This window comes from Triticum urartu, chromosome 2A, assembly GCF_056163025.1.
Source record: "Triticum urartu cultivar PI428250 chromosome 2A, HENAU_Tu73, whole genome shotgun sequence".
NCBI lineage: Eukaryota > Viridiplantae > Streptophyta > Magnoliopsida > Poales > Poaceae > Triticum > Triticum urartu.
In genome coordinates, this window is record NC_141874.1 from 646,557,268 (window position 1) to 646,584,008 (window position 26,741).

Below are 26,741 nucleotides of genomic sequence, written 5' to 3' on the forward strand. Positions count from 1 at the left end.
CCAGGTTTTTTTAGTCCCACCTCCCACGGTTTATTTTTGTCCTAAAAAAATCTACGAAATTTCGTAGGTTAACCAGGGACAACTCCCACCTCCCAGGTTTTTTTTCGTCCCACCTCCCATGGTTTTTTTTGGTACCTCGTCCCACCTCACACTGAGCCGCCACGAACCGCAAAAACCGCCTACCTTAGCCAAATCAACAAATCTCTCTCATTAATGCAATTTTCTTTAGGAAACAAATAATAGATTCTTTCCTACCTTAGCCAAATCAACGGACCTCTCCCATTAATGCAATTTGCTTTAGCAAACAAATAATAGATTCTTTCCTACCTTAGCCAAATCAACGGATCTCTCTCATTAATGCAATTTGCTTTAGGAAACAAATAATAGATTTTCAGGAAACAAATAATCTCTAATCTCTAATCTCTGTCTCTAATCTCTATCTCTAATCTCTAATCCCTAATCTCTAATCTCTAATCTCTAATCTCTAATAATAATAATAATCTCTATCTCTACTCCTAATGGACGAGTTGGTTGAATAGTCCGGTTTATTTTCGTCTCACATCCCACCACCATATCTACTCACGTTAATTTTTTTTACCCTCACAATAAAAAGTTTCCTAACCTTTCCAAAGTTTCCTAACTAGACACGTTATAAACGGGCAGGAACTGATAGCACGTTACCAATCAATAAAATTTAGTTTCATGACAATCAATTCCAAATCCTAATTTTCCTAATACGTCGATCTTTCTCAAATCCTAATAAGCCCTCTTCCTCTTTCCTTTTTCACCGCTCCACCTAGAAAAAAAGACCCATCAATCACGCAACCCCTCCCTGCCTCTCCCCAACTCCCCAAGCGATATCCTCTCTCCCCTCCCTGCCATCCCCCAAGACGCCCTCGTCGGCGCACTCTTCATCGGAGTGCCGTCCGCTGGAAGCCGGAGTCGGGAAGGAGAGCAGCCACCAGCGGGGGAGACCACAAGGGGAGGTGTTGGTTCTTCCTCCGATTGATGCATCCGCTCGTGGGGGCATTGCTGGTGGGGGGCGAGGAGCGATGTTGGTGGCCGTGCTGGGGCCCGGCGGCGTGGGCGGGCACGCTGGAACTGGTTGTGTCGATGGCGTCGTTACCGTCGGAGACCACGTTCGTGTGGGCGCTGGCCAGCGCCGGGTGCGTGGCCGGGTAGGTGCGCGTGCCTCTCGACGGTCTGCTCGACCCGGCCGGGTCGGCGGCTGTACGGCTTCGATGTGCTGCGCACCGCAAAGGGCTTCCGTCGCTCGACAAGGTCATCCAGCAGTAAGGGGAAAACCCCCTTCGATCCCTAACACTACCCCACCACAACAATCCATTGCTAAATTTTCTATGACTGTCTGGTTAAATTTGCAGGTTGGACAAGCTCGTTGGCCACATTGGGTAGCCGCCGCCCTCTGCTGAGATTGTTCACACCATGGATGAGATCTCCAACACTGTAAGTTACTCTTCTTTGGTTACGTTTTATTTAATCTGTGTAGTTTGATGTGGGTTGGCTGATGATTGGCTAGGTTTGCTCGGTCATTGATTCGGCGGAGCTGTGCAGGGACACGCACTCAGATAGGTGATTGGATGACGTCTGCTTGCTTCTTGTGTAATAATTTGGAAGCTCTGCAGCAAAGTGTTTTCAGTTTTCTTTTACTGAATATAAATATGTATGTGAACTAGGGAGTTTACGGAGGAAGCAGATAAGGCATCAATGACGAATTATGAGCATCTTCAAGTAAGGTCTATAACATAAATGGCATCTGTGAAAAGGGAGAGAGCAGAGTGAAATGACCAAACCAGAACGGTAACATTCATTTTCTATGATTTTCTGCAGTACCTGAACAAATATACTACTTTATAAAATGCGGTGCTAAACGCTGAGAGTGAAGGTGCCCTGCCTACCAGAGGAATATGGGAAGGCAGCAAATAACTTGCGTATCGACTTTGAGAAAGGAGGGATTCATCTTCCTAACAGTTGCCATAGTGATAGTTATATTCTGTTGTGATTGTTAGCTTTGAATTTGAATAAGAAAGATAATGCTCTACCATTGCAGATAAACTCGAGCATCTTAATCAGCTGAACCTTGCAATTGCGCATCTGGGTAGAAAGTAGGTATTGGGCAGGCCGTTGCTAAGCTTAGTACTATTTTCATTGTCGAACTTGCATATATTGAAGTCAGTTGTAGTTCCAGTTTGGAATTTAGTACCATGCATATCAGCATATTAAGAGAAGCCTGATTGGTTCCATTGATTTGCTATAGAACGTTTTATTAGACATGAAGGTGCCTGGCCTTTCTTTTACAAAAATAGGGTAAGACCTACTTTGAAGAAAAATTGCTTGTTATGTTTACGAGTGGAGCAAGAAAACAATTGCTAATCTCCTTTCATATACTCATTTTTGTAGCTTAGTTGTCCATCTACAGATATTGGTGGTCATGCCTTGCCCCTCACTTCCCTCCAAGCTTGTCTCCCTCGCCCCCCTCTTTGAGGCAGCCGCCCGCTGCTCATCTCGGTGGCGTCAGGCGCGGTCGTACCCACCATGGCATCAGCGTGGCCCTTCCTGCAAGGAGCGGCGCCTCCTTGGTACGACCGCGACGCTGATTCAGCCGGGTCGGCGGGGGTTAGTAGGCTCACAGGCTGGCGTTTCCTCGGATGCATCGATGTTCTAATCATGATGGCATGACCATAGATCGTATGAGTCTAGAAGACTTTGGGGCGGCTCATCTGCGTGGATGGTTGTGGCTGGGCACACAATCCATTAATAAGCCTTCAAATTTTCACACAGAAGGTCCCCTCCTTTTCCTATTTGCATTTTTTTCTTTTTAATTTTTTTAGATTGCTTGCGTTGGCAAATGGAAGAAAGACTCAGCCTGTGCGTTGCTACGGGATGGAGAGAGGAGTGGATGGGCTTCACCATGGCATGGAGGGGTGGTTCCTAGGAGAGATGGGATTGACGATGTTGTGGCGAGGAGATGAGATGCAGTGATAACCGATGGTTGGCTGGCTATGCGGGAATAGTAGGAGGCAGCTATGCGGTGAGTGAGCAGAGGACTACTTTTTTCTCCGTCAAGAAAAGAAGAAAGGAGCAGTTTCTATGCGGTGACATCAATGTCACATAGTCTAGCAATTTATTTTTAGGAAAACATCAACGGAATGATCTATAGGCAGCCTACAATTTAAAGATCACTAAAATCAGGATGTGACTTACATTGTACCACACGAATGAAGCTAAAAACAATATTCCTCACATACATAAATATTTTAAACACATCAAGTAGATCTTAGTTCGTAAAAGATAATTAGTTGGATCACTGCTCTGTGTGTACACATCGTTCTATTAAGGTTTTTTTATCAACTTACATTACAAGTGAAGTGAATTTTCAATTACTTTTACGGGCTATCATTTCTATCAATCATAGCCCGTAGTAACTTAAGCCAACTGCATAATGACCTTCATATGGTTTCGCCATTGTTTTTTCTCCCGTTGTGCTTGCGTGTTCAATCTTGTTATTATTGCATCTTGTGGTCTAGTCTGATAGGTCATGTTTGTTTGTAGGGTGACAGTTTATACATCTAGGGAACTAGGGCAATTTGGACATGTGATATTTCCTCGACTAAGCAAACTTCTTTTGTATGGCCCAGCATGATGATCAACACCCATCTGGTTTTATATGGTGCCACTTTTGTTGTATACAACAAGCAACTATTCATTTTGTGTGCCTTGCAACAACATCATAATCTCATTAAACCTGCAATAGATCACACATTCAGTACATTTCAATTTCTAATTAGTCTAGACTGTGAAGTATCTGTTTTTTTAACATAACAGGGTTATCTAATCATATAATCTGTCACAAGTAGTAAGGGTGGGTAGATGAGCAAATTTTCCCAGATGGCAAGATATCTATACAAATTATGGAACTTGAATCTGAACATTGGAGAAGTGGACAGTGGACGAGACTACCACTGTTATATATAATTATAGTGATATTCAAAGCTATTTTTTTGTCTTAATGTAAAGTTTATCGCAGACAGACATCCACCCAGAAACACACACATGAGACATGACACACACACTTCCTTTTGGATTTGGCGGTTCTATGTTACCTCAGGAGCACAAAACTTGAGTAATTATAGCAAAACAATTCAAGGATGAGACTACGAACCAACCTGTGGGTGGATGGTTAGAGGTACTGTGGTATCTCCATCCCATCAGGGTTCAAATCTTGGTGCTCGCATTTATTCCTGGATTTATTTCAAGATTTTCGGTTATGCACATTCAGTGGGAGGAGACGTTCCCGTCGACGAGAGGTGCCTACGGACTTCGTAAATTTCAAAATGATATGCCGGCTCAGTCTTTCGGAGGTGCTCATAAGGGTAGGGTGTGCGTGTGTGCGTTCATAGGGGTAAGTGTGTGCGCGTGTATATGAGCGCTTGTGTTTGTACTGATGTTCAAAAAAAATTGAAGGACGAGACTACTGGACAGTGCAAAATACCTCTTTATTCCCATATAAAGGACACATATTCCTTGCGACTGTCTTTTCATATACCATGATATGTTAATAATTAATGCCCATACCTTGTTAGACCAAAAGAAGCAATACTTTCATTGATAGACTAAACGACTCATGGCATGTGGACTAATGGACATGTCTTTTAATCCAAGGCATGGAGAACTCGGTACATGTCGAGGAAAAGGAACATAATGCCGGAGAAAGGCAATAACAAGTATCAGCTCAAGGAGTTCTTGATGGAGACGATTGGCCAGATCTTACTTGTTTTTTTGTGGGAAAGTCTTTGACTCCACATTGTTGGGCTAAGTTATGTTCGCATCTCCGTTTTGGATTAAATCAATTGAACCTACTGGAAAAAAAATCCTTTGGGAGTGTGACATTAGCAGGCGCGACAAGAACGATGATGGGATGCTCACTGGAGATGAGGTCAAAAAGGTGAATACGCCAATGATGCATAGATATATGTATAAATTGTACATGTACACACAAAACATACTGCGACAGGTATCTCATGCCAAGCTTTAATTTCGGTAAGAGGTTTTGTTACCCGTAGTAACGCATGGTCATTTAACTAGGTGTAATCTAAAATAAATAAATTAAAAGCCCGTAGCAACGCACAGCGTTCTACTAATGTGGTAAGTGTATTAATCGGCGACCCGGCGATTGCCATGCCATGACATAGCCATGACGATAACCATTTCGTGGAAGATTTGACTTGGTAAGTGAATTAATCTGCGAATCATGTTCGATCCTGAGAAAATAAATGCCGGAGATTTGGAGATTCACCCGACATTTGCTGGCTTCCACAGTTCCTACATATAGCCCGCCCACACTGTGTAGCCCGTTCAGTCTCATCGGCCACTCAGCACCACACAACGAACGGCGATGGGGAGAGAGAAGCACGCGATGGATTCCGTGGCCGTCGTGGCGGTGCCGTTCCCGGCGCAGGGCCACCTCAACCAGCTGCTGCACCTGTCGCTGCAGCTGGCGTCGCGCGGCCTGGGCGTGCACTACGCCGCGGCGGCGCAGCACGTCCGGCAGGCGCGCACGCGCGTGCACGGCTGGGGCGACGAGGCGCTCCGCTCGATCCACTTCCACGACCTCGGCATCGCCAGCTACGTCTCGCCGCCTCCAGACCCCGCCGCCGACTCGCCCTTCCCCTCCCACCTCATGCCCCTCTTCAAGGCCTACACCGCCAGCGCGCGCGCCCCGCTCGCGGCCCTCCTCCAGGACCTCTCCGGTTCCTGCCGCCGCGTGGTCGTAGTGCACGACCGCATCAACGCCTTCGCCGCCGAGGAGGCCGCGCGGCTGCCCAACGGCGAGGCGTTCGGGCTCAACTGCGTGGCCGTCTCCATGCTCGTCGGAAGAATCGACGCCGACCACCGGCTACTGCGTCAGAACGGCGTCGTCTTCGGCGCCGTCGAGCGCTATGCGACCAAGGAGTTCATAGAGTACGCCAACCGGGCCAGACCGGCGAAGCACATCTCGACCGGCGCGGGCATCCTGGCAAACACGTGCCGCGCGCTGGAGGGTGATTTCATCGACGTCGTCGCCGGGCACCTGGCCGCCGACGGCAAGAAGCTCTTCGCCATCGGGCCGTTAAACCCACTGCTCCACGACAGCGCGCCGAGGCAGAGCAAGCAGCGCCACGAGTGCCTGAACTGGCTGGACGAGCAGCCTCCGGCGTCGGTGCTGTATGTGTCCTTCGGCACCACGTCGTCCCTGCGAGCCGAGCAAATTGAAGAGCTCGCAGCAGCACTGCGCGGCAGCAACCAACGGTTCATATGGGTGCTGCGCGACGCAGACCGCGGCGACATATTTGCCGAGGCCGGCGAGAGCCGCCACGACAAGTTCCTATCAGAGTTCACCAAGCAGACGGAAGGGACGGGGCTGGTGGTCACCGGGTGGGCGCCGCAGCTGGAGATCCTAGCGCACAGCGCCACGGCGGCGTTCATGAGCCACTGTGGCTGGAACTCGACCATGGAGAGCATGAGCCACGGCAAGCCGATTCTGGCATGGCCCATGCACTGCGACCAGCCGTGGGACGCGGAGCTTGTCTGCAACTACCTCAAGGCCGGCGTCCTCGTGCGGCCATGGGAGAAGCACGGCGAGGTGGTCACGGCGAAGGCCATACAGGAAGTCATCGAGGAGGCCATGCTCTCCGACAAAGGAATGGCCATGCGGCAACGGGCAAGTGCGCTCGGGGAGGCCGTCCGCGCCTCCGTGGTTGACGGCGGTTCGTCGCGCAAGGACCTAGATGATTTCACTGCTCACATCACAAGGTGATCGACAAAATGCCATCTGGGACGATGGCCTTTCACGCCGACACAGTTTCTACCTGCTGATGGTACACTGTCCGATATGTAGTTCTTCACTATTGGTGAATCCAAAAATAAAATTATAGGTTGCAATAGCAGTTGCTGATGCGAAGCTGCACCAACGGAACATTTTTCTGAACTTCTTTTAGGTTCTTTCTGCTGGTAAAAGTTGGGATTGCCATAGAGATGCTTTGAGAACACAAAGTTTATTACTCCCTATCTTTGCTTTTTCCTCTTTGTACATTCTACTCCCTCCGTTCCGAATTACTTGTCTCAGGTATGGATGTATCTAGATGTATTTTAGTTCTAAATACATCTATTTCTGTGACGGAGGGAGTAGTATTTTTCTTACCACCATGAAACAATGCTCTGAGTTGCATTCTCCTGATTCCTGGCTATGCGTGTGTATATGTTGAGATGATTGTTACAGTTCAACTTACTGTTGTTATATTTCTGAATTGGACTGAACTGTTGTCATGAAGCTAACCTGCCATGAACATTGTAGTTTGGCATCTGTCAAAACATACCGAAATACTAGTATGGTATATACTGAAACCGAACCTAATGACCATACGCCGTGGGAGGTCGTGTTATATTACTACTTGGTTATACTCCCTCCGTTCCGAATTATTTGTCTTAGATTTGTCTAGATACGGAGGTATCTAACACTAAAATGAGTTTAGTTACATCTGTATCTAGACAAATCCAAGACAAGTAATTCAGAACGGAGGGAGTACATAGCTAGTAGTTATGCTTGCCTTTTGCGCTATACGTACAGAACTGCAGACAGCAGAATGCAGATGCCTCCATTTGGTTAAAAAAGGATAGATATGGAGATATTTAGTCATCAAAAGTTACAAACATAACTGCAAAGTTCTTGCATCACTTTCAAATTCATGTCACCTTTGGTAAATTAGGTATATATCGAAACCATACCGAAATAGGCGGCAAGCAATGCCGATTTTGGAATGCTTGATCTCGATTCATGTTCTTTGCAATCTGATTCCAAGTTAATTGCAGTTAAGCTTGCTACAACGCGCATGTTCTGGAGGTCGGCGCTGCATAAAACTATTGAGCTAGCGGAGCTTGCCTTCACCTTTTATGCTCTCTGGTGCAAATCCCTAAAAGGTAGCAAGTGTTCTTATCAAGTTGTTAAGAACACATATGCCAAAGGTTTCTGATATTTCTTTATCTCTTTAATTGCTTCTATGAGTCATTTTAGACGTGTGAGCAAATACTCGACAAGCTCCGGCTCACAGAGTGGAGACTGGATAGCGTATACGCTCTTGACAAGTCTGTACAATGGAGATGCGATGGAGGGCACAAATGTGAGCCCCTTTTCTCACTTTTTCTGGGTGTGAGTTCAAAGGGCCGTCGGCCGAGGCAGATATACCGTTTGTTTGTGTAGGAATTATGAGCAACTCTTATCTGCATCCATTCTTGTTTCAGGAAAGACTTTCATCAGTCAGTGATGCAAAGTTCCCGGCAGAATGCCCTGGGGAGCTCTCAGATAATGGGATGAGCCGTTCACGAAGCTCCATGAAGATCCAAGAACTGGATAGGTACATTGAATTACTACATGAGGAAGTGGCACTAATGAGGCAGGAACTTAGGGGAGTTCGCACAAGTCAGCAGGAAGTAGTAGAAACAGTTGATGATATAAAGGTATGCAAATATCATCTCTCTCTCTCTCTCTCTCTCTCTCTCTCTCTCTCTCTCTCTCCCTCTCTCTCTCATGGAGCTTCAAGTATGTGATCCCTAACATGGTCGTTTGTTATTGCAGAAATCCTTCTTCGGCTGAAGTCATTTTATCTATGAAAGCACCGGTTGCCCTAGCTACACTTTTGAGTACAAGTGGCTGAGGTAAACTTGGTTGTTAATTCAACTGATTATCACCATAAGGATCTGGCTGGATTAGATTTACAATAATATTGTTACATGGTAAAAACATGTCTTATCCACGAGGTTATGACTGACAAACGAAGATTTTCATTGTTTAGTCGCAAAGTTTTCCAAATCCACGACGAGGTTATGTGGCTAACAAACAAACTACACGATTAGGATTTTCTTTCCTCTCGTTGTTGCCCCCTTTGGTCCGCCCTGCCCCAGTGTCGCTATGGGACTTGGAGTAGGGTTTTTCCATTCCTTACATAGTTTTTGTCTCCTTTATCTGGGCGGTGAGGAGGCGGAGAAGTCGTAGAGTTAGAATAATGCCTTCTTCAGTTTATCCCCACTTCAGGTCTGCACCTAGTACCAACAAAGAGCGCGCAGAGGTTTGTTTCCGACGGATTTGGTCGATGTTGGCCTCCGTCGAGTTTGCTTGGATCCGACCGACGTTGGTCTCTAGCTAGCGCTTGTGGTCATTGATGTGTTTACATGTACATCCTTCTAATATATATTTTTCTTTAATGGTGATGATTGTTGTTACGGTGCGTTGGCCCTTTGAAGTCTTAGCAAGACAGTTTTTCAACTATCAGCTTCAACAAGGTTTGCCCGTATCTAATGAGAAAGGGATGATGAATAGTCGTCGTTAGGTGGTCCATGTTCATAGACGGGATTATGTAATGAGGGAGGGATTATGTGTTCGTTACTTTTGTGATCTTTGAGGATGGGCAATAGCCCAGCGGCAAGGGCGTAGTGGCGCTTCATTGCAGACCTGGGTTTGACTCTCGTCGGGAGTGAATTTTCCGTGATCATTATCCAGATAGGCTCTTTCTATAAAAATATGTCCTGGGTGCTAGTGCCCATGGATCTTATTTTTTTTGTTACTTTTGTGAGTCCTGCTGTCACATCCAATATTTTTAACCCTAGGCCTGCTGTCACATACTGTAATATAAAAACTCCTACGTCGAAAGACTTTCTTGAAAAGAAATAGTAACAAACAACAAATAAACTGCACACTCGCATTGCCAGTGATTTGGTTTCACTACTAGTCCACTACCTACTGCACCCACCATAGAGGCTAGTACGCCATTCATTGCATAAATCGTACTCCAAGTCTCCGGTACTCCACGACGTCCAATTCTTTCCGGCTCCACTGACACTCACGGTCAACACAGAGAATGGAAGGGAGGGCGAAGAACCCAGCGGCGTCGGTGGCCGTCGTGGCGGTGCCGTTCCCGGCGCAGGGCCACCTCAACCAGCTCCTGCACCTGTCTCTGGAGCTAGCCTCGCGCGGGCTGGACGTGCACTACGCCGCGTCCCCGCCGCACGTCCGCCAGGCTCGCGCGCGCGTGCACGGCTGGGACGACGACGCGCTCCGCTCGATCCACTTCCACGACCTCGCCATCTCCACCTACGTCTCCCCGCCTCCAGACCCCGCCGCCGACCCGCCCTTCCCCTCCCACCTCATGCCCATGTTCGAGGCCTTCACCGCGGGCGCGCGCGCCCCGCTCGCGGCCGTCCTGCGCGAGCTCTCTGCTTCTCGCCGCCGCGTCGTCGTCGTGCACGACCTCATGAACGCCTTCGCGTCCGAGGAGGCGGCGCAGCTGCCCAACGGGGAGGCCTTCGGGTTTTACTGCACCGCCGTGTCGTCCATCGTCGGGCGGATGGACGCCGGGCACCGGCTCCTGCGCGACAACGGCCTCACGCACCTCCCCACCCGCGTGTCCCAGGAGTTCCTGGACTACGCCAGCAAACGCGCGATGGTGGCGCGGTCGATTTCGGACGGCGCCGGCATCGTCGTCAACACGTGCCGCGCGCTTGAGGGCGAGTTCGTCGACGTTGTTGCGGAGCAGACGGCGGCCGACGGCAAGAAGCTATTTGCCATCGGGCCGTTGAACCCGCTGCTCGAGGCGACGGCGTCGAACCAGGGGAAGACGCAGCGGCACGAGTGCCTGAGCTGGCTTGACCAGCAGCCCCCGTCATCGGTGCTCTACGTGTCGTTCGGCTCGAGCTCCTCGCTCCGGGAGGAGCAAGCCGCGGAGCTTGCGGCGGCGCTGCACGGCAGCAAGCAGCGCTTCATCTGGGTGCTGCGTGACGCCGACCGCGGCGACATATTCACGGACGCTGGCGACAACCGGCACGCCGAGCTGCTGTCCCAGTTCACCAAGCAGACCGAAGGCATGGGGCTGGTGATCACGGGGTGGGCGCCGCAGCTGGAGATCCTGGCACACCGCGCCACGGCGGCGTTCATGAGCCACTGCGGCTGGAACTCGACCATGGAGAGCATGAGCCACGGGAAGCCAATTCTGGCCTGGCCCATGCACTCCGACCAGCCGTGGGACGCGGAGCTAGTGTGCAGCTACCTCAAGGCCGGCCTCCTTGTGAGGCCGTGGGAGAAACACGGCGAGGTGATACCGGCGACAACCATACAGGAGGCCATTGAAACGATGATGGTCGCCGAGGAAGGGCTCGCGGTGAGGCAGCGGGCAGAGGTGCTCGGGGAGGCCGTCCGTTCGTCGGCGGCTCAGGGCGGATCATCGCACAAGGAAATGGACGACTTCATATCATACATGACAAGGTGATGTATGATGATGGAAATTTTACACTGATGAAGAATGCTGTAGTTTCTGTTTAAATAAACTTTGAGCAGTTTGAGTTGAGCTTGGATTGTATCACTTGAGAGGAAATTTCATTTCGTAATTCTTGTCGTGGTTTTAGTTTAGAATTATGGAATGGAGTGATAGTATTAGGAGTAGTACTAAACAAGCATGAATGGCCCAGTATTTTCTTTGGTTGACACTGTCTCTTTGGGATCACGGATTAGAAGACTTGTCTGCCTTTTCTAATGTATTCTTCCTGTAATCTTTGACTATCTTAAAAAATATCTTGTTTGACCAAAGTGTTCAGATTGCAAGGATTGGCACATGGTTGCGCGAAAAAACAAACATAAAATGAGTTTGAAAAAGCGTTGCTACCATCTTAGATTCTCCGGTCTTTAGAGCATCTATAGTCAGACCTATCGTACTCGTTTCAAACGTCTGGACAGACCATCCGGTCACCAACCAAACTTCTCAAACTGTGGACAAATGCCCGGGCTGACCAGCATCCCTCATATTCAGCCCAAATATAGGGCGGACATGGGGCTGCCAAGACATGCGGCGCGTCCACCTGACAGGCCCGGCCCACTATCGACCCCATAGCTACCCCACAAAACTCTCAGCCCGGGTGCCTCACTACGGACCCTAGCTCACTCTCTCTCGCTTCCTCCTCTCCCCTCCCTCGTCGATTCCGATCCCGTCCACTGCGATGTCTAGCTCCGGCAACGAATCTGGCTCTGAGCTCGACTACGAGGAGGAGATGGCCCTCCGCATTGCGTCGGAGCGGTTCAAGGTGGAGACCGGTGGCATCTCCGGATCTGGAGCATCGCCGCAGGTCCCGTGTCGGCGCAGCGCGGACGCCAGAGCTGGACAATCTCGACCCGCGCGCATCGACGTCAGGACAGCACAGTCCGCACCGCCCTCACGCCATCTCCTTCCCCCGCTGTCCGCTCCTCCATGCGGGCAGCGGTGGGTGCTAGTGCCCGCGCAGCCGGCCCGCACGCGCACTCCGGCGCGCGCCGCGAGCTGCGAGAGGCAGCATGCATGGAAGAGGGACGCGTCGGAGCATGGGTGTCAGAGTCCGATGTGTCTCGTGTCCAGACTCCCGCAAATCTCCCAATGTTTGGTTTCGCTTTACAGGAAAATTGTGGCCCGGACTGCTCCGCAGACGGATGGGGTTGGCGTTAGATGGCTTCGGGGTCCAAACAACTATGTCCGAACAGTTGCGGGTGATTTGAGGATCGGCGTTGGAGATACCCTAACGAAGACCATGGCTCGACTTCTGGCGTCATCATGGTTGGCGAGGTGATCGGCACGGACGTTTGTGCGATGAGGCCATGGTAGCCGGAAAGACAAGTGGCGGTTCACTCAGGGTCTGATACAAATTAATAAGTAGACGGATATCGTCTTCCTTGCGTGTGTGGCTCAATACAGCTTGGTTGATACAAATTCTTGGTCATGTTTTGCATCTTATTTGGTTGCACACGAAGCCTCAAAGTGTATGAGTAAAAACACAAACACGAAGTTTGGTTGTATGTTTGTGCCCCTCAAATGCAACATGTGATTGTTTGATTAACCATGATTAATCTCATCTTTTTCGCACCGTGAACTTACCCCACATCACTACACTTGAACAACTTTGTCTATGAGCGTCAAAATAAAACGCTTACATGAAAGTTATATGAATGGTCAAACAATGTTCAACCACGTGCGATGAATTTTCTCAAATGTGTCTAGAACAGCATACACACTTTAGCACATTTGTACAGTCTAGTGGAGAGATATTATAGGTCTATTCGACTATGATCGTCAAAACAAAATATTTACAACGCGAAAAATATGTGAAAATGCGAGATGAAGCTACTCCTAAAAGAAAATTTCAAATAATCGCCCTTGCAAGACAAATTTGACAAACTCGTCTATAAAATCTTCAAACATAGACGCAAAATGGAAGATTTACAGCCAACGAAACTAGAAATCGACCATGCGAAAGAAACCACAACATTGACGTGCATCTTTTGATCTTTTTGGTGTAGAGTTTATCTCAAATCATAGCATTAGAGCAACTCCAATGAGGCGATTCATTTCGTCTGCGGCCGTCCGTTTGGGTCGGCGCAGACACAAAAGGCGGCCCAACGCGCCGACCCAAACGGACGCGCGTCCGTTTTTCGTCCGCGGGCGACCCATTCTCGGCCCATTTTTAAGCCGGATTTGCGTCGGTGTGGACACGCGACGGACGCGCGCGCTCGCTTACTCCTCTTCTCGGGCCCGCTGGTTTGTGGCACATTGGCCTCCTGTCTCACACCCTCTGGCCAACAAGCAACCCTCCCGCCTCCTCCGTCGCCGTCCATTTTTTTCCGGCGACTCTTCTAGCTGCCGCCGCCTCCACATCTGCCCAGCAACGCCCCCCCCCCCCCGTTGCCCTCCGATGCCGTTTTTGCCGCGAGGAGCAAACTGCTTCCCACCGCCGCTTTCCCCATCGCACAGCCGCCCACGACCAAGAAGCCGCCTCGCCGCCCCTGCCACATCCGACCGGCACGCTCATCGGACACCGTCACACTCGTCGGACGTCGGCAGGGCAGCTAGCTTGTCTGTGGGCGGCGCGACTCCCCTCGCCGGTCGTCTCCAATGTCGACGCCCGCAAATTGTTCGACAGTTTGCCAAGGTACGAAATGGAGTCCGCCGACGAGTTCTTTTTCCAGAATTTTCTTTGCGACTCCGACGATTCGTCGTCCGACGACGAGGAGGACATATTGGCTGCCGTGTTGGTCCATCACCACCTCAACAACCAGCGGCCGTTGTTCCGTGGCTCCATTCCGGGCCACCTTCCGGTGTTGAATCGCAACTGAGAGAGTGGGCGTTTCCTTCTCTGGAAGGACTACTTTGATACAACAAACCCGTTGTTCAAACATCACAAATTCCGCCGCCGGTTCCATATGAGTAGGCATGTTTTCAACTGAAAGGATCGATATGGTTGACTAGAGGGGGGTGAATAGACAACTAACAATTTTTAACTTTTTTTTACCAAATTAAACTTTGCATCAAAGTAGGTTGTCTAGATGTGCAACTAGGTGAGCAACCTATATGATGCAATAACAACAAACAAACAAGCAAGCAAGAGAAGTAACACTAAAGAGCTTGCACAAGTAAAGGTAAGAAATAACCAAGAGTGGATCCGGTGAAGACAAGGATGTGTTACCGAAGTTCCTTCCTTTTGAAGGGAAGTACGTCTCCGTTAGAGCGGTGTGGAGGCACAATGCTCCCCAAGAAGCCACTAGGGCCACCGTATTCTCCACACGCCCTCACACAATGCGAGATGCCGTGATTCCATGATTGGCGCCCTTGAGGGCGGCAACCGGAACTTTACAAACTAGGTTGGGGCAATCTCCACAACTTAATCGGAGGCTCCCAACAATACCACGAAGCATCACCACAATGGACTATGGCTCCGTGGTGACCTCAACCGTCTAGGGTGCTCAAACACCGAAGAGTAACAAGATCCTCTAGGGATAGGTGGGGGAATCGAAAATCTCTTGGTGGAAGTGTAGATCGGGGCCTTCTCAACCACTCCCGAGCAAATCAACAAGTTTGATTGGCTAGAGAGATAGATCAGGCTAAAATGGAGATTGGGGCATTAATGGAGCTTGAGTGGGAAGAGGTAGGTCAATGGGGAAGAAAGGGACCCCCTTTTATAGTGGGGGCAACAATCCAACCGTTGCCCCACCAACCAGCCCCGCAGAGGGCGGTAGTACCGCTTGGGGGCGGTAGTACCGCTGAGCCAGCGGTACTGCCGCTCCAGCTAGCGGTACTGCCGCGCAGAGGAGAGAAGCAGGGACCTGGACCCAGAGCGGTACTACCGCGGTGGTAAGGGCGGTACTACCGCTGCGAAGCGGTACTACTGCCTCTACTGCCGCAACTAGTGCCGCAAAACCCGACACGAGAAAAAGAGCCCTCGATTCGAGGCGGTAGGAGCCAAACAGGCCAGCGGTAGTACAGCTGCGGAGTCACCGGCGGTACTACCGCTGTGGAGCGGTACTGCCGCTTGTGACCCCTCAGCGGTACTACCGCTGGGTAGCACGGTACTACCGCTAGGACCCAGACAAGACACAACAGAGAGAAAAGATCTCTCCATTGAAGTGGAAGTCGAGGCGGTAGGGCCAGGCAGGCCTGCTGAAAGTGCAACTATCCCTAGGTGGTTTTGGTAATTCATAACAACATATAGCTCATTGAGCTAATGCTATTCCAAGATGATTATTTCAGGAAAGCTCAATGATTGGCATGGCATGGATGTTGAAAGTGGATCCCTCAAAATGCTAAGGACAAAGGATTGGCTCAAGCTCAAAAGCTCAAGACTCTTCATTTTATATTTTAGTGATCCAAGATCACATTGAGTCTTTAGGAAAAGCCAATACTATCAAGGAGGGATGAGGTGTTGCTTAATGAGCCTCTTGCTTCATGTGCTTAGTGATATGCTCCAAAACCCTTAACTACTTTCCCATATCCACATTTGACCTAAACCCAAAGCCAAACTCGGCCCTACCGATTCTTTCAACCCGGCGCCACCGAGTTTCACTTGTCATAGCCATTGCCAAACCCTAGCAAATCGGTTCTACCGATAGGGATCTCGGTCTCACCGAGATGGGATTGCAAACTCTCTGTTTCCCTTTCGTAACTTTTCGGTCTCACCGAAAGAGCGGATCGGTCCCACCGAGATTGCAATGTAAACTCTCTGTTTCCTTTTTGTAACATTTCGGTCTCACCGAAAGAGCAAATCGGTCCCACCGAGTTTACCTGACCAACTCTCTGGTTAGCTTATTACCAAAATCGGTCTCACCGAGTTTGTGTAATCGGTCTCACCGAGATTATGTTATGCCCTAACCCTAACCATATCGGTCCTACCGAGTTGCATGTCAGTCCCACCGAAAATCTCTAACGGTCACTAGGTTTACTATTTCGGTCTGACCGAGTTTGTTGATTTGGTCCCATCGAGATTGGTAAATTGTATGTAACGGTTAGATTTTGTGTGGAGGCTATAAATACCTCTCCACCTCCTCTTCACTCGTGGAGAGAGCCATCAGAACACATCTACACTTCCAACTCATATGTTCTGAGAGAGAACCACCTACTCATGTGTTGAGACCATGATATTCCATTCCTTCCATATGAATCTTGATCTCTAGCCTTCCCCAAGTTGCTTTCCACTCAAATCTTCTTTCCACCAAATCCAAATCCTGTGAGAGAGAGTTGAGTGTTGGGGAGACTATCATTTGAAGCACAAGAGCAAGGAGTTCATCATCAACACACCATTTGTTACTTCTTGGAGAGTGGTGTCTCCTAGATTGGCTAGGTGTCACTTGGGAGCCTCCGACAAGATTGTGGAGTTGAACCAAGGAGTTTGTAAGGGCAAGGAGATCGCCTACTTCGTGAAGATCTACCGCTAGTGAGGCAAGTCCTTCGTGGGCGATGGCCATGGTGGGATAGACAAGGTTGCTTCTTCGTGGACCCTTCGTGGGTGGAGCCCTCCGTGGACTCGCGCAACCGTTACCCTTCGTGGGTTGAAGTCTCCATCAACGTGGATGTAGGATAGCACCACCTATCCGAACCACGGGAAAAACATCTGTGTCTCCAATTGCGTTTGAATTCTCCAAACCCTTCCCTTTACATTCTTGCAAGTTGCATGCTTTACTTTCCGCTGCCAATATACTCTTTGCATGCTTGCTTGAATTGTGTGATGATTGCTTGACTTGTCCTAAAGTAGCTAAAATCTGCCAAGAACTAAAATTGGGAAAAGGTTAAGTTTTTATTTGGTCAAGTAGTCTAATCACCCCCCTCTAGACATACTTTCGATCCTACACCAGCGGTAGTATAGATGCAGAGTCACCGGCGGCACTACCACTGCGGAGCGGTACTGCCGCTTGTGACCCCTCAGCGGTACTACCGCTGGGTAGCACGGTACTACCGCTGGGACCTAGACAAGACACAAACAGAGAGAAAAGATCTCTCCATTGAAGTGGAAGAGCTCTGAGGGTGAGAAGCAGATGTGTACGTGTTGATTCCACCCAAGCAATACCCCAGCGGACCCCCTCTTGATAGTACGGTGCCCTCTATGCAACTAGTCCACTGAAAGAGAAACGAAAGAGCTACACCGTCTTGAATGACACTCCGAGGGGAAGAAATCGTCTCATGCCAAGGATGAATCTCTGAAATACTCAAAGCACACGATTAGTCCGCAAACACGTTGTCATCAATCACCAAAACCACATCGAGAGAGATATGCCTCAACAATCTCCCCCTTTTTGGTGGATTGATGACAACTAGGGATTTGCACAAGGCTCCCCCTGAATGTGTGCACCTAGTTAGTGGAGCCTTTGGAATGCAAGACACACACATCCGGATCAACACTCCCCCTATATTTTATAGTCCAACAATTCTAAGCTCATGATATATGAGAGTAGGGTATAAAACAGGACAAGCATGCAACTCATAAGATACTACAGTGCTGAATAGACATAAGTAATAAGGTAGCGATAGGGAGCATATGTCTCACACCATATGTCTAGAACTTAGGTCTCACAGGCACCAAACCAAACCAAACAAAAGACAACGAGAGAACACACGAGAAAACACAAGACACAAAGACACACTCGCAGCACGACAACAACACAATTTCCTAAACTCTCTCCCCCTTTGGCATCGAGACACCAAAAGGGCAAAGAGTGACGCTACGACTCTAGGTGATGGCAAGCTGAGGATCTCGAACATCACATCTCAGCGTGATCGTCTGCATCTCCGTCGTTGGTCAGAAACTGCTCAGCGTCTGAATCGGTCCAAGGGCAATGCTGGTGAATTCATTCCTCCTCTTTAGTGATCTATCCCTCAGAACCGCTGGCAACGGTCGCACCCAGGTGACGCATGAGCTCCTTGTGGTGCACCCTGGCCTGCTTCTCCGCCACATGAGTCATGTACTGACCATGAGACTCCATGCAGAAAAGCTTCTTCATCTTGCGTTTAAGCTTCTTTGCCCAAGAAGGTTCTGCACTAGAGGGCCCAAAGTCCTCCTCGTGATCATCAGTGGCAGCCCCACCCTCAGTCTCCATGGCAGCAACAGCAGTCGATGGACCCCCGGGTTTAGGCACTGGGGTGCTCCAATTGTCCTTCTTCCTCAGACGCTTGATCTCATGAGAAACCAAGTCTCCAGTTTCCAGCATCACTCTGGGATAGACATGTGCCCAGGCCTTCTCAATGAGCCTCATGATGAATGGACCATATATCGGGCACTTGCGCTCAGAAACGGCAGAGAGAAGTTCAGACCACATAACATGAGAAATGTCCAGGCTCTCTCCAGTGTTTGCTTCCTTCTCATACTGGCAGAAAAGAAGTATGTCCACGAGATAGGAGTGGACCATATCCAGATTCCCGATGCGAGGGAAGAGAGTCTCACGGAAGACACGATGAAGAATGTCCAGATATGTAGACAGCTCATAGGTTTCCTTCTTAGTCATTGGGTGAACCTTCACAGAGCAGTAGGGCCAAAGGGCTTGCTTGTGAGTGGATGTAGTATTGCGGTGAGGGCGGAAGCCCACTGGAGTCTCAAACCCGCGATCTTCCACATCCAGTAACTCCATGAAGTCCTTCCACTTGACGGAGAGCAACTTGCCATTGGTCATCCAAGTCAGAGTCCTGTCGGCATCAGTTCCAAGATGAACGGTAGCAAAGAATTGGGCCACCAAGTCTGCATAGAAATCCTTGTTGAACTGCATGATCCTGAGAATGTTCAACTGATTACACATCTGAAGGGCTTCGCCAAAGTACTTAGGGTCCTTCTCCATGGCATCAGTGTCGATGGAGCGAACATCCACATAGAGATTCTTCTTGGCCTTGATCACATCAAAATAGATGGCAAACTGAAAGTGGTTCCAGAACGGGCGGTTGACCAAAGTGGGATCTTGGTCGGCCTCATAGGGGTTGCGGCGATACTTTTCCCAAAACTCCTTGGCAGTCATCTCAGTCACAGTCTTTCCCTTTGGCTTGTTGGTGGATCTCTTCGACTTCTGAGGTGGTGGAGGAGCACTTGCGGATGCGCCTGCTGGTGGCGGTTGAGTGCTAGAAGAACCACCTGCTAGCTCAGAGGTGCGATAGCACTTCGACGTTGCACGCCCGGGGTTGACACGGCGAGCTTTATGCTCAAGATGTTCATCACCTGGAACCAAACACAAGAACACGCAAAACAACCAGAAAGAACGAGCATAAGCCAACAAACTCAACAAAAGGATCAAGGTATGGCAGGAACATGATGGAACTTGGCAGGCAGTGGTAGTACCGTGACATGCACGCGGTAGTACCGCTCCAAAGAGAGCGGTAGTACCGCTTGAGGCCAAGCGGTAGTACCGCTCCAAAGAGAGCGGTGGTACCGCTCGAGGCGGGGAAACAGCAGTTCCCTACTACCGTGGTCAGATCCGGCACTACCGGCCTGCCAAATTCAAAAATATTCCTACCAAACTCTAATCTAGAAAGTCTAGTTGCCTTCTCCAACCTACTCAAGCTTAGATTTAGCAAAAAATCTAGAGATGCAACCACCATTGCCCCTAAGAAGCAAGATCTGAAAACGAGACAAAAGGAGAGAAGGAACGGGGGCAATACCGGCATCCATGGCAAGAGAACGAGGTGGGGATCGACTCCACCGAAGGAAATGGAGAGGGACGCCCCGGAGACAAAGATCCGTCGAAGCCCTCCCATGGCGATGCGTGGCTGGAGAGAGGAAGAGGAACGAGGGGGCGAAGCGAATGGGTATGGGTATGGGGGAGAAGAAACCTCCCCCTGCCCCGATATAACCCCCTGGTCCCTTCCCGCAGCGCTAGTACCGCGCTGGGGGCGGTAGTACCGCTTATGAGCGGTAGTACCACCCAACACGCCACGGCAACTAAACTACATGGCTTAGCTCGAAAAAAAGAAAAAAAAGAGAGAACAAAAGGCAAGAAGAAGAGAGGCCACACCAGCAAAAGGCCAAGACACACCTCTTCGAGAGAGGGCGGTGGCCGAGGCCACCTATGTTTGAGTCAAGAGGTATGGCGCCGCGAAGATTTTAACCTTGGGCCCATGAACAAAACTCGTCTTTGAATCACAAGTACCATCAACAATGGCTAATGTGAAAGACTTAATCAATTTATGCATAATGGGGGGAGGGAGAGTTCATTGAGAGAACAACACTCCCCCTATGTCCATGCCTACATCTAAACTAGACAACAAATTGAGTGTCGTGGGGTGTGCAAGGGTTCAAGTCACATTGCTCGAATCAATGACATTTAGCTCATGCCTTAACTCGCGAAATCTTGCTTCATCCAAGGGCTTCATGAAAATATCTGCAAGGTTATCGTGAGTGTTGACATAGTTGAGCTCGATCTCTCCTCACCTAATGTGATCCCGGATGAAGTGATACCGAATCTCAATATGCTTCGTCTTGAAGTGTTGCACCGGGTTGAGAGAGATCTTGATAGCACTTTCATTGTCACACCAAAGAGGCACTTTGTCACAAATGACACCGTAATCCTTTAAAGTTTGTCTCATCCATAGGAGTTGTGCACAACAACTACCGGCCGCTACATACTCCGCTTCGGTGGATGAGAGAGACACACAAATTTGCTTTTTGAAAGACCAACTTTCCAAAGAGCAACCAAGGAATTGGCACCCTCCGGAAGTGGACTTCCTATCCACTTTGTCTCCCACCCAATCGGAATCCAAATACCCTACAAGCTTGAAGTTTGATCCTCTTGGGTACCATAAGCCAAAGTTTGGGGTATGAGCCAAATATCGAAAGATTCGTTTGACCGCCACATAGTGACTTTCCTTAGGTGCGGCTTGAAAACGTGCACAAATTCCCACACTCAACATGATATCCGGTCTAGATGCACAAAGGTAAAGCAAAGATCCAATCATGGAGCGATATACCTTTTGATCCACCGCTTTACCATTGGGATCTATGTCAAGTTGGCACTTGGTGGGCATTGGAGTGGAAGTCGGCTTGACGTCACTTAGCTTGAATCTCTTGAGCATGTCTTGAGTGTATTTGGCTTGGTTGATGAAGGTTCCTTCTCTTCTTTGCTTCACTTCAAACCCTAGAAATAACTTCAACTCTCCCATGGAAGACATCTCGAACTTTGAGGTCATGAGAGCGACAAATTCCTCATTGAAAGCTTTGTTAGGGGAACCAAAGATAATATCATCAACATATAATTGGCACACAAACAACTCCCCTTTGACCTTCTTAGTAAAAAGAGTGGGGTCGATTAGCCCAACTTCAAAACCACGGTCTTGTAACAACTCGGTAAGGTGGTCATACCATGCACGTGGGGCTTGTTTAAGGCCATAGAGTGCCTTATCGAGTTGATACACATGATCGGGAAAGTAGGGATCCTCGAACCCGGGGGGTTGCTTGACATAAACCAATTCATTAATAGGACCATTAAGAAAAACACTCTTCACATCCATTTGTTGTAACTTAAAGTTGTGATGAGAAGCATATGCAATCAACATGCGAATGGATTCAAGACGAGCAACGGGAGCAAAGGTTTCACCGTAGTCGATACCCTCGACTTGGGAGTAGCCTTGTGCTACCAAACGAGTCTTGTTGCGAATGATAATCCCATGGGCGTCTTGCTTGTTCTTAAATATCCACTTGGTTCCAATGACATTGTGGTTCCCCGTCGGTCTTGGCACCAATCTCCACACTTTGTTGCGCTCGAAGTTGTTGAGTTCTTCATGCATGGCATTGAGCCAATCCGGATCTTCGAGCGCCTCATAGACCTTGTGGGGTTCGACACAAGAGACAAACGCGTGATGCTCACAATAGTTTGCTAATTATCTACGAGTGCTTACCCCCTTTATTAAGCTTCCAAGCACATTCATCATGAGATGATCCTTGGTGGAGAGCTTGGAAGCAACCTTGGCAGCACGACGCTCCAATTCCTCCTCGGGGGTGAGACGAGAAGTGGTCACTTGATCATCTTGAGCGTCGTCTTGAGCGTGTTCTTGTTCTTGAACTTGCTCGGAGGAGAGAACTTGACTTTGGGCATCACTTGGTGTGTCAACACCGTCTTGAGCATGATCTTGCCCTTGGTCTTGTTCTTGAGGATGAGGGTCTTCATGTTGTTCTTCGGAAGCGTGTGGGCCTTGGGTTGGTGATGGCTCCACTTGAGTGGAGCATTGTCCTTCTCCTTCGGCCACAAGGGGTTCCTCAATGGGTAGGATAAAGCCAACACCCATTCTTCTTATGGCTTGAGGAGGAATTTCATCACCTACATCACAAGTGCCACTTTGCTCCACTTGGGAGCCGTTATTTTCATCAAACTCCACGTTACACGTCTCCTCAATAAGTCCCGTAGATTTATTGAGGACACGGTAAGCATGAGATTTTGTAGCATAACCAACAAATATGCCCTCATAAGCTCTAGCTTCAAATTTAGACAACCGAACACCTTTCTTGAGAATGAAACACTTACACCCGAACACCCGAAAGTACTTGAGGTTGGGCTTGTTACCGGTGAGTATCTCATATGAAGTCTTGTTCAAGCCCTTGCGGAGGTAGAGCTGATTGGATGCATGACACGCGGTGTTGATGGCTTCGGCCCAAAAGTTGTATGGAGACTTGAACTCCGCCATCATGGTCCTTGCCGCATCCATCAATGTCCGGTTCTTCCTCTCTGCAACACCGTTTTGTTGAGGGGTGTAAGGTGCGGAATATTGATGCTTGATCCCCTCATCACTAAGAAACTCATCCAAGGTGTAGTTCTTGAACTCGGTGCCGTTGTCACTTCTTATTGTCAAGATCTTTGCATTGTGTTGACGTGTGCTTCATTTGCAAAGTCAATGACGGTTTGTTGGGTCTCGCTCTTCCTCTTGAAGAAATACACCCAAGTGTATCTTGAGTAGTCATCCACAATCACCAAGCAATACTTCCTACCCCCAAGACTATCGAAGGATGGAGGCCCAAAGAGATCCAAGTGAAGGAGCTCCAAAGGCCTCTTTGAGTAAATGATAGTCGTGGGAGGGTGAGCCTTCTCATGTAGCTTTCCTTCGATACAAGCACTGCAAGCACGATCTTTAGCAAAACTAACATTCGTTAGTCCACGGACATGGTCCCCCTTGAGAAGACTTTGTAAAGATCTCATATTGACATGGGCTAAACGGCGATGCCAAAGCCATCCCACATCAACTTTAGCCATTAGGCATGTCACGGTCTTAGTGGGTCGCTTCGAAAAGTTAATCACATATAGACCGTTCTCGACATGCCCAACAAAGGCTACTTTAAGAGTCTTGCTCCACAAGAGGGCCACGGTATCGATATCAAAGAAAGTGGCAAAGCCCATGATTGCAAGTTGACGAACGGAAAGTAAATTGTATGCAAGGGACTCAACAAGCATGACCTTCTCGATCATGAGATCATGAGAAATGACTACCTTGCCAAGTCCCAATACCTTAGAAGATGAGGCGTCACCCCACCCGACATTGGTGGGCATAGATGGAATTGTGTGCACGTCCACCACCAAGTCCTTGCTTCCGGTCATATGATTTGTGGCTCCGCTATCGAGCAACCATGATCCCCCACCGGAAGCAAACACCTACAAGAGATCAATGCTTGGTTTTAGGTACCCATTTTGTAATGGGTCCTTTGATGTTAGTAACAAGGGTCTTTGGAACCCAAATAGACCATTCAATGTACTCATGAGGGGAACCAACAAATTTGGCATAGACATGCCCATCACTAGCCCGACATAACACATAAGAAGGATTAAAGTCGCCGGCTTTGATGGGAGGAGTGGCATTGCCCTTTTTGACACAGCCACCCTTCGCATTGTTCTTCTTCTCCTTGGAAGCACTCTCTCCCTCCTTCACAAAGGTTTGCATGAGAGGAGGAGGTCGTTTGGTCTTGTAATTCTTCTTCTTGTTCTTGGACTCGGGCACGTACCCAATCCCTTCCTTGGCCACAACTCCCTTTTGGTTGGTCAAGAGGTCGTTGAGGTTTTTCTTGCCTTGTATGCAAGACGCAAGACCTTTCTCAAGTTGAACCTTTAGCTTAGCGTTCTCCTCAACAAGATGCACATGCTCACAACACGGGTTAGTAGCATTTGCATTATCAATTAACATCATACGAGGAAAAGTGGCTTTTTCCTTGGTTAGCTTTACTTGAAGTAGATCATGAGACTCTTTGAGGCTAGCATGAGCACCCTTCAAGACCTTGTGAGCCTTGTCAAGTACATCAAACTCCTCTTTGAGTCTAGCAAGATCAACCTCAAGTTCGGCCTTCTCGGATTTTAGCACACGAGACACAATGAGAGCATGATCACAATCTTTCTTTAACTTAGCATGATCAACGTTGTGTGACTCCTCAAGAGCCAAACGAAGACCACGCTCTTCCTCAAGAGCATTGGAAAGATCCGAGATCTCATCCGCACAGTCACAACTATGCCCTTCCATCTTAGAGATGGTATCTTCGTGAGCCTCGATCATGTCATTGGCTTCACCAAGTTGTTCCAAGAGAGCAACAAAGTGCTTCTTGGATTTACCCTTAAGTTTGCCCATAAAGGCATCAAACTCATTCACCTCCACATTAGCTCCCTCATGTTCATCAATGCTATCCGTCGAAGAAGGATGATTAATGATGGTAGTTTTGATGTTGGAGGTTACCTTGTTGGTGGATTTGGCCATGAGGCACTTGGCGGTGATGCTCTCATTGGGTGAGTCGAAGAGAGACACCCGTGGAGTCGTTGCAATGGCAACAGAGGCCATGGCAACCGACTCACCATCTTCATCATTGTCATCATCCTCATTGTACTCTTCTTGTACCACCAATGCCTTGGGGGAAGTCTTCTTGGTGAAGTTGCTCTTGTTGGGGAACGACTTAGCCTTGTCCTTTAGGATGAGCTTGCCACCATTGTCTTCCCTCTTCTCATATGGGCACTCCGCAACAAAATGACTCACATTGCCACAATTGTAGCAAGTCCTTACACGTTGCTTGCTCTTCGTGCCACTTGAGTTGTTTTTGTTAAAGTTTGGCCTTGAGTTTTTCTTGCTCCAAAATTGCCTTGAAGCAAGTGACATGTGTTCATGATATGCATACTTTGTATCTTCGGGGTTGCTCTCCTCTTCTTCCTCTTCTTCTTCTTCAACGCAGAGCTTGGCCTTCAATGCAAGGTTGGGCTTCTTTTCCCTTTGAGAACGAAGCACCCCATTGTCGGCGGTCTTGTCCAAAATGTTCATGGCCACAAACTCATCCTGTCGGATTTCGTGGGTTCCGGCAAACCCTTAAGGTTCGAACACTGGGGTGCGCGCGGAGATTACGCCTTCAACCTCACCGTCTCGCAAGGATCTAAACTACTAAAAGAACTGCGCAAGAGACACAAGATTTATACTGGTTCGGGCCACCGTTGTGGTGTAATACCCTACTCCAGTGTGTGGTTTGTGGATTGCCTCCTGGGGCTGGTGATGATGAACAATACAAGGAAGAACAGTCTCGCGAGGGTCTGTTCTTGGCTGGGGTGATGAACTGCTAGGAGGAGTTCAGTCACCTTTCTCTCTCTCTCTCTCACTTACTCTCTCTCTCTCTGCTTGCGAACCAGATGAACCGACCGAACCGAACCGAACCCAACCCCTTGCTACGTGGGTGGCTAGTCCTATTTATAGAGGCCCTGGTCCTCTTCCCAAATATTGAGTGGGAAGGGAGCCAACAATGGCGGGCTAATTTGAAGGGGGACATCGAGTACACTTATCCTGACTAAAGCAGTCTTCGCCTGCCAAAGGCTCTGGTGGTGACGCCACGCTGGGCTCCATGGTGACCTCCGTCTCGTAGTCCTCCTGGTCTTGGTCTCGTTGCACCAAAGTGGCAACCTTTTCCTGATGCCTCGGTACTCCGCGGCTGCGCTTGCCCCCTTTGCACCAAAGAGGAAAGAAGGACGCTGCGCGCGCTGGCACCCGCCTGGCACCCTGAGTCGTCATGGCTTACGTCATGGGCACCTCGCGAGGTACCCCGCCTTGATATCTCCACCTCCTCACGAGCCAGCCTGATGAGGCTTCGCCTGAGGATGCGCCGTGTCGTCCTCCTCGCGAGGCTTGGCCCCTCGCGAGGGTCTTGAGCCTTGTGTTGATGAAGATGGGCCGTGCTGGGCCCTCATTTGAGCCACGCCGCAGGCCGCAGGCAGGCAAGTCTGGGGACCCCCGTTCCCAGAACGCATGGCGCGCGCATGGACTTGGCCGTGCCGAGGGGCGAGAGGGCAATGGCGAAGCGCCGCGGGCCCTAACAGCCTGCGGCCTTGGGCGCCGCGTGGCGGTTGATGGGACGTGGGCGTCTCCACTTCCCCACGACGCCTCGGTGGTCGTGCGAGTTGGACAAGTCCCTGCATGCAGAACGTGTTATGATTACCA

At 49.3% G+C, this 26,741-nt stretch overlaps 2 protein-coding genes and 1 long non-coding RNA gene across 3 annotated transcripts; all 3 read left to right on the plus strand.

Annotated features, from left to right (window-relative positions):
• Window positions 1–1,386: 1,386 nt before the first annotated feature.
• On the plus strand, window positions 1,387–1,812 carry LOC147986389 (uncharacterized). The gene is made up of 3 exons (XR_015615201.1): window positions 1,387–1,464; window positions 1,538–1,590; window positions 1,695–1,812. It is a non-coding gene; the product is annotated as an uncharacterized LOC147986389 (long non-coding RNA).
• Window positions 1,813–5,362: 3,550 nt separating this feature from the next.
• Window positions 5,363–7,234, plus strand: LOC125539381 (putative cis-zeatin O-glucosyltransferase). Its single transcript, XM_048702821.2, has one exon. It carries the CDS (start codon window positions 5,414–5,416, stop codon window positions 6,812–6,814), a length of 1,401 nt encoding a protein of 466 aa, XP_048558778.1. The 5' UTR covers window positions 5,363–5,413; the 3' UTR covers window positions 6,815–7,234.
• Window positions 7,235–7,370: 136 nt separating this feature from the next.
• On the plus strand, window positions 7,371–11,629 carry LOC125539380 (putative cis-zeatin O-glucosyltransferase). Its single transcript, XM_048702820.2, has 5 exons — window positions 7,371–7,974; window positions 8,069–8,174; window positions 8,296–8,511; window positions 8,630–8,709; window positions 9,906–11,629. Exon 5 carries the CDS (start codon window positions 9,909–9,911, stop codon window positions 11,310–11,312), a length of 1,404 nt encoding a protein of 467 aa, XP_048558777.1. The 5' UTR covers window positions 7,371–7,974; window positions 8,069–8,174; window positions 8,296–8,511; window positions 8,630–8,709; window positions 9,906–9,908; the 3' UTR covers window positions 11,313–11,629.
• Window positions 11,630–26,741: the final 15,112 nt, after the last annotated feature.

Excerpts from the sequence above, each read along its gene's own strand:
- LOC125539380 (XM_048702820.2), top strand. The coding sequence starts at position 9,909 with ATGGAAGGGAGGGCGAAGAACCCAGCGGCGTCGGTGGCCGTCGTGGCG.
- LOC125539381 (XM_048702821.2), top strand. The coding sequence starts at position 5,414 with ATGGGGAGAGAGAAGCACGCGATGGATTCCGTGGCCGTCGTGGCGGTG.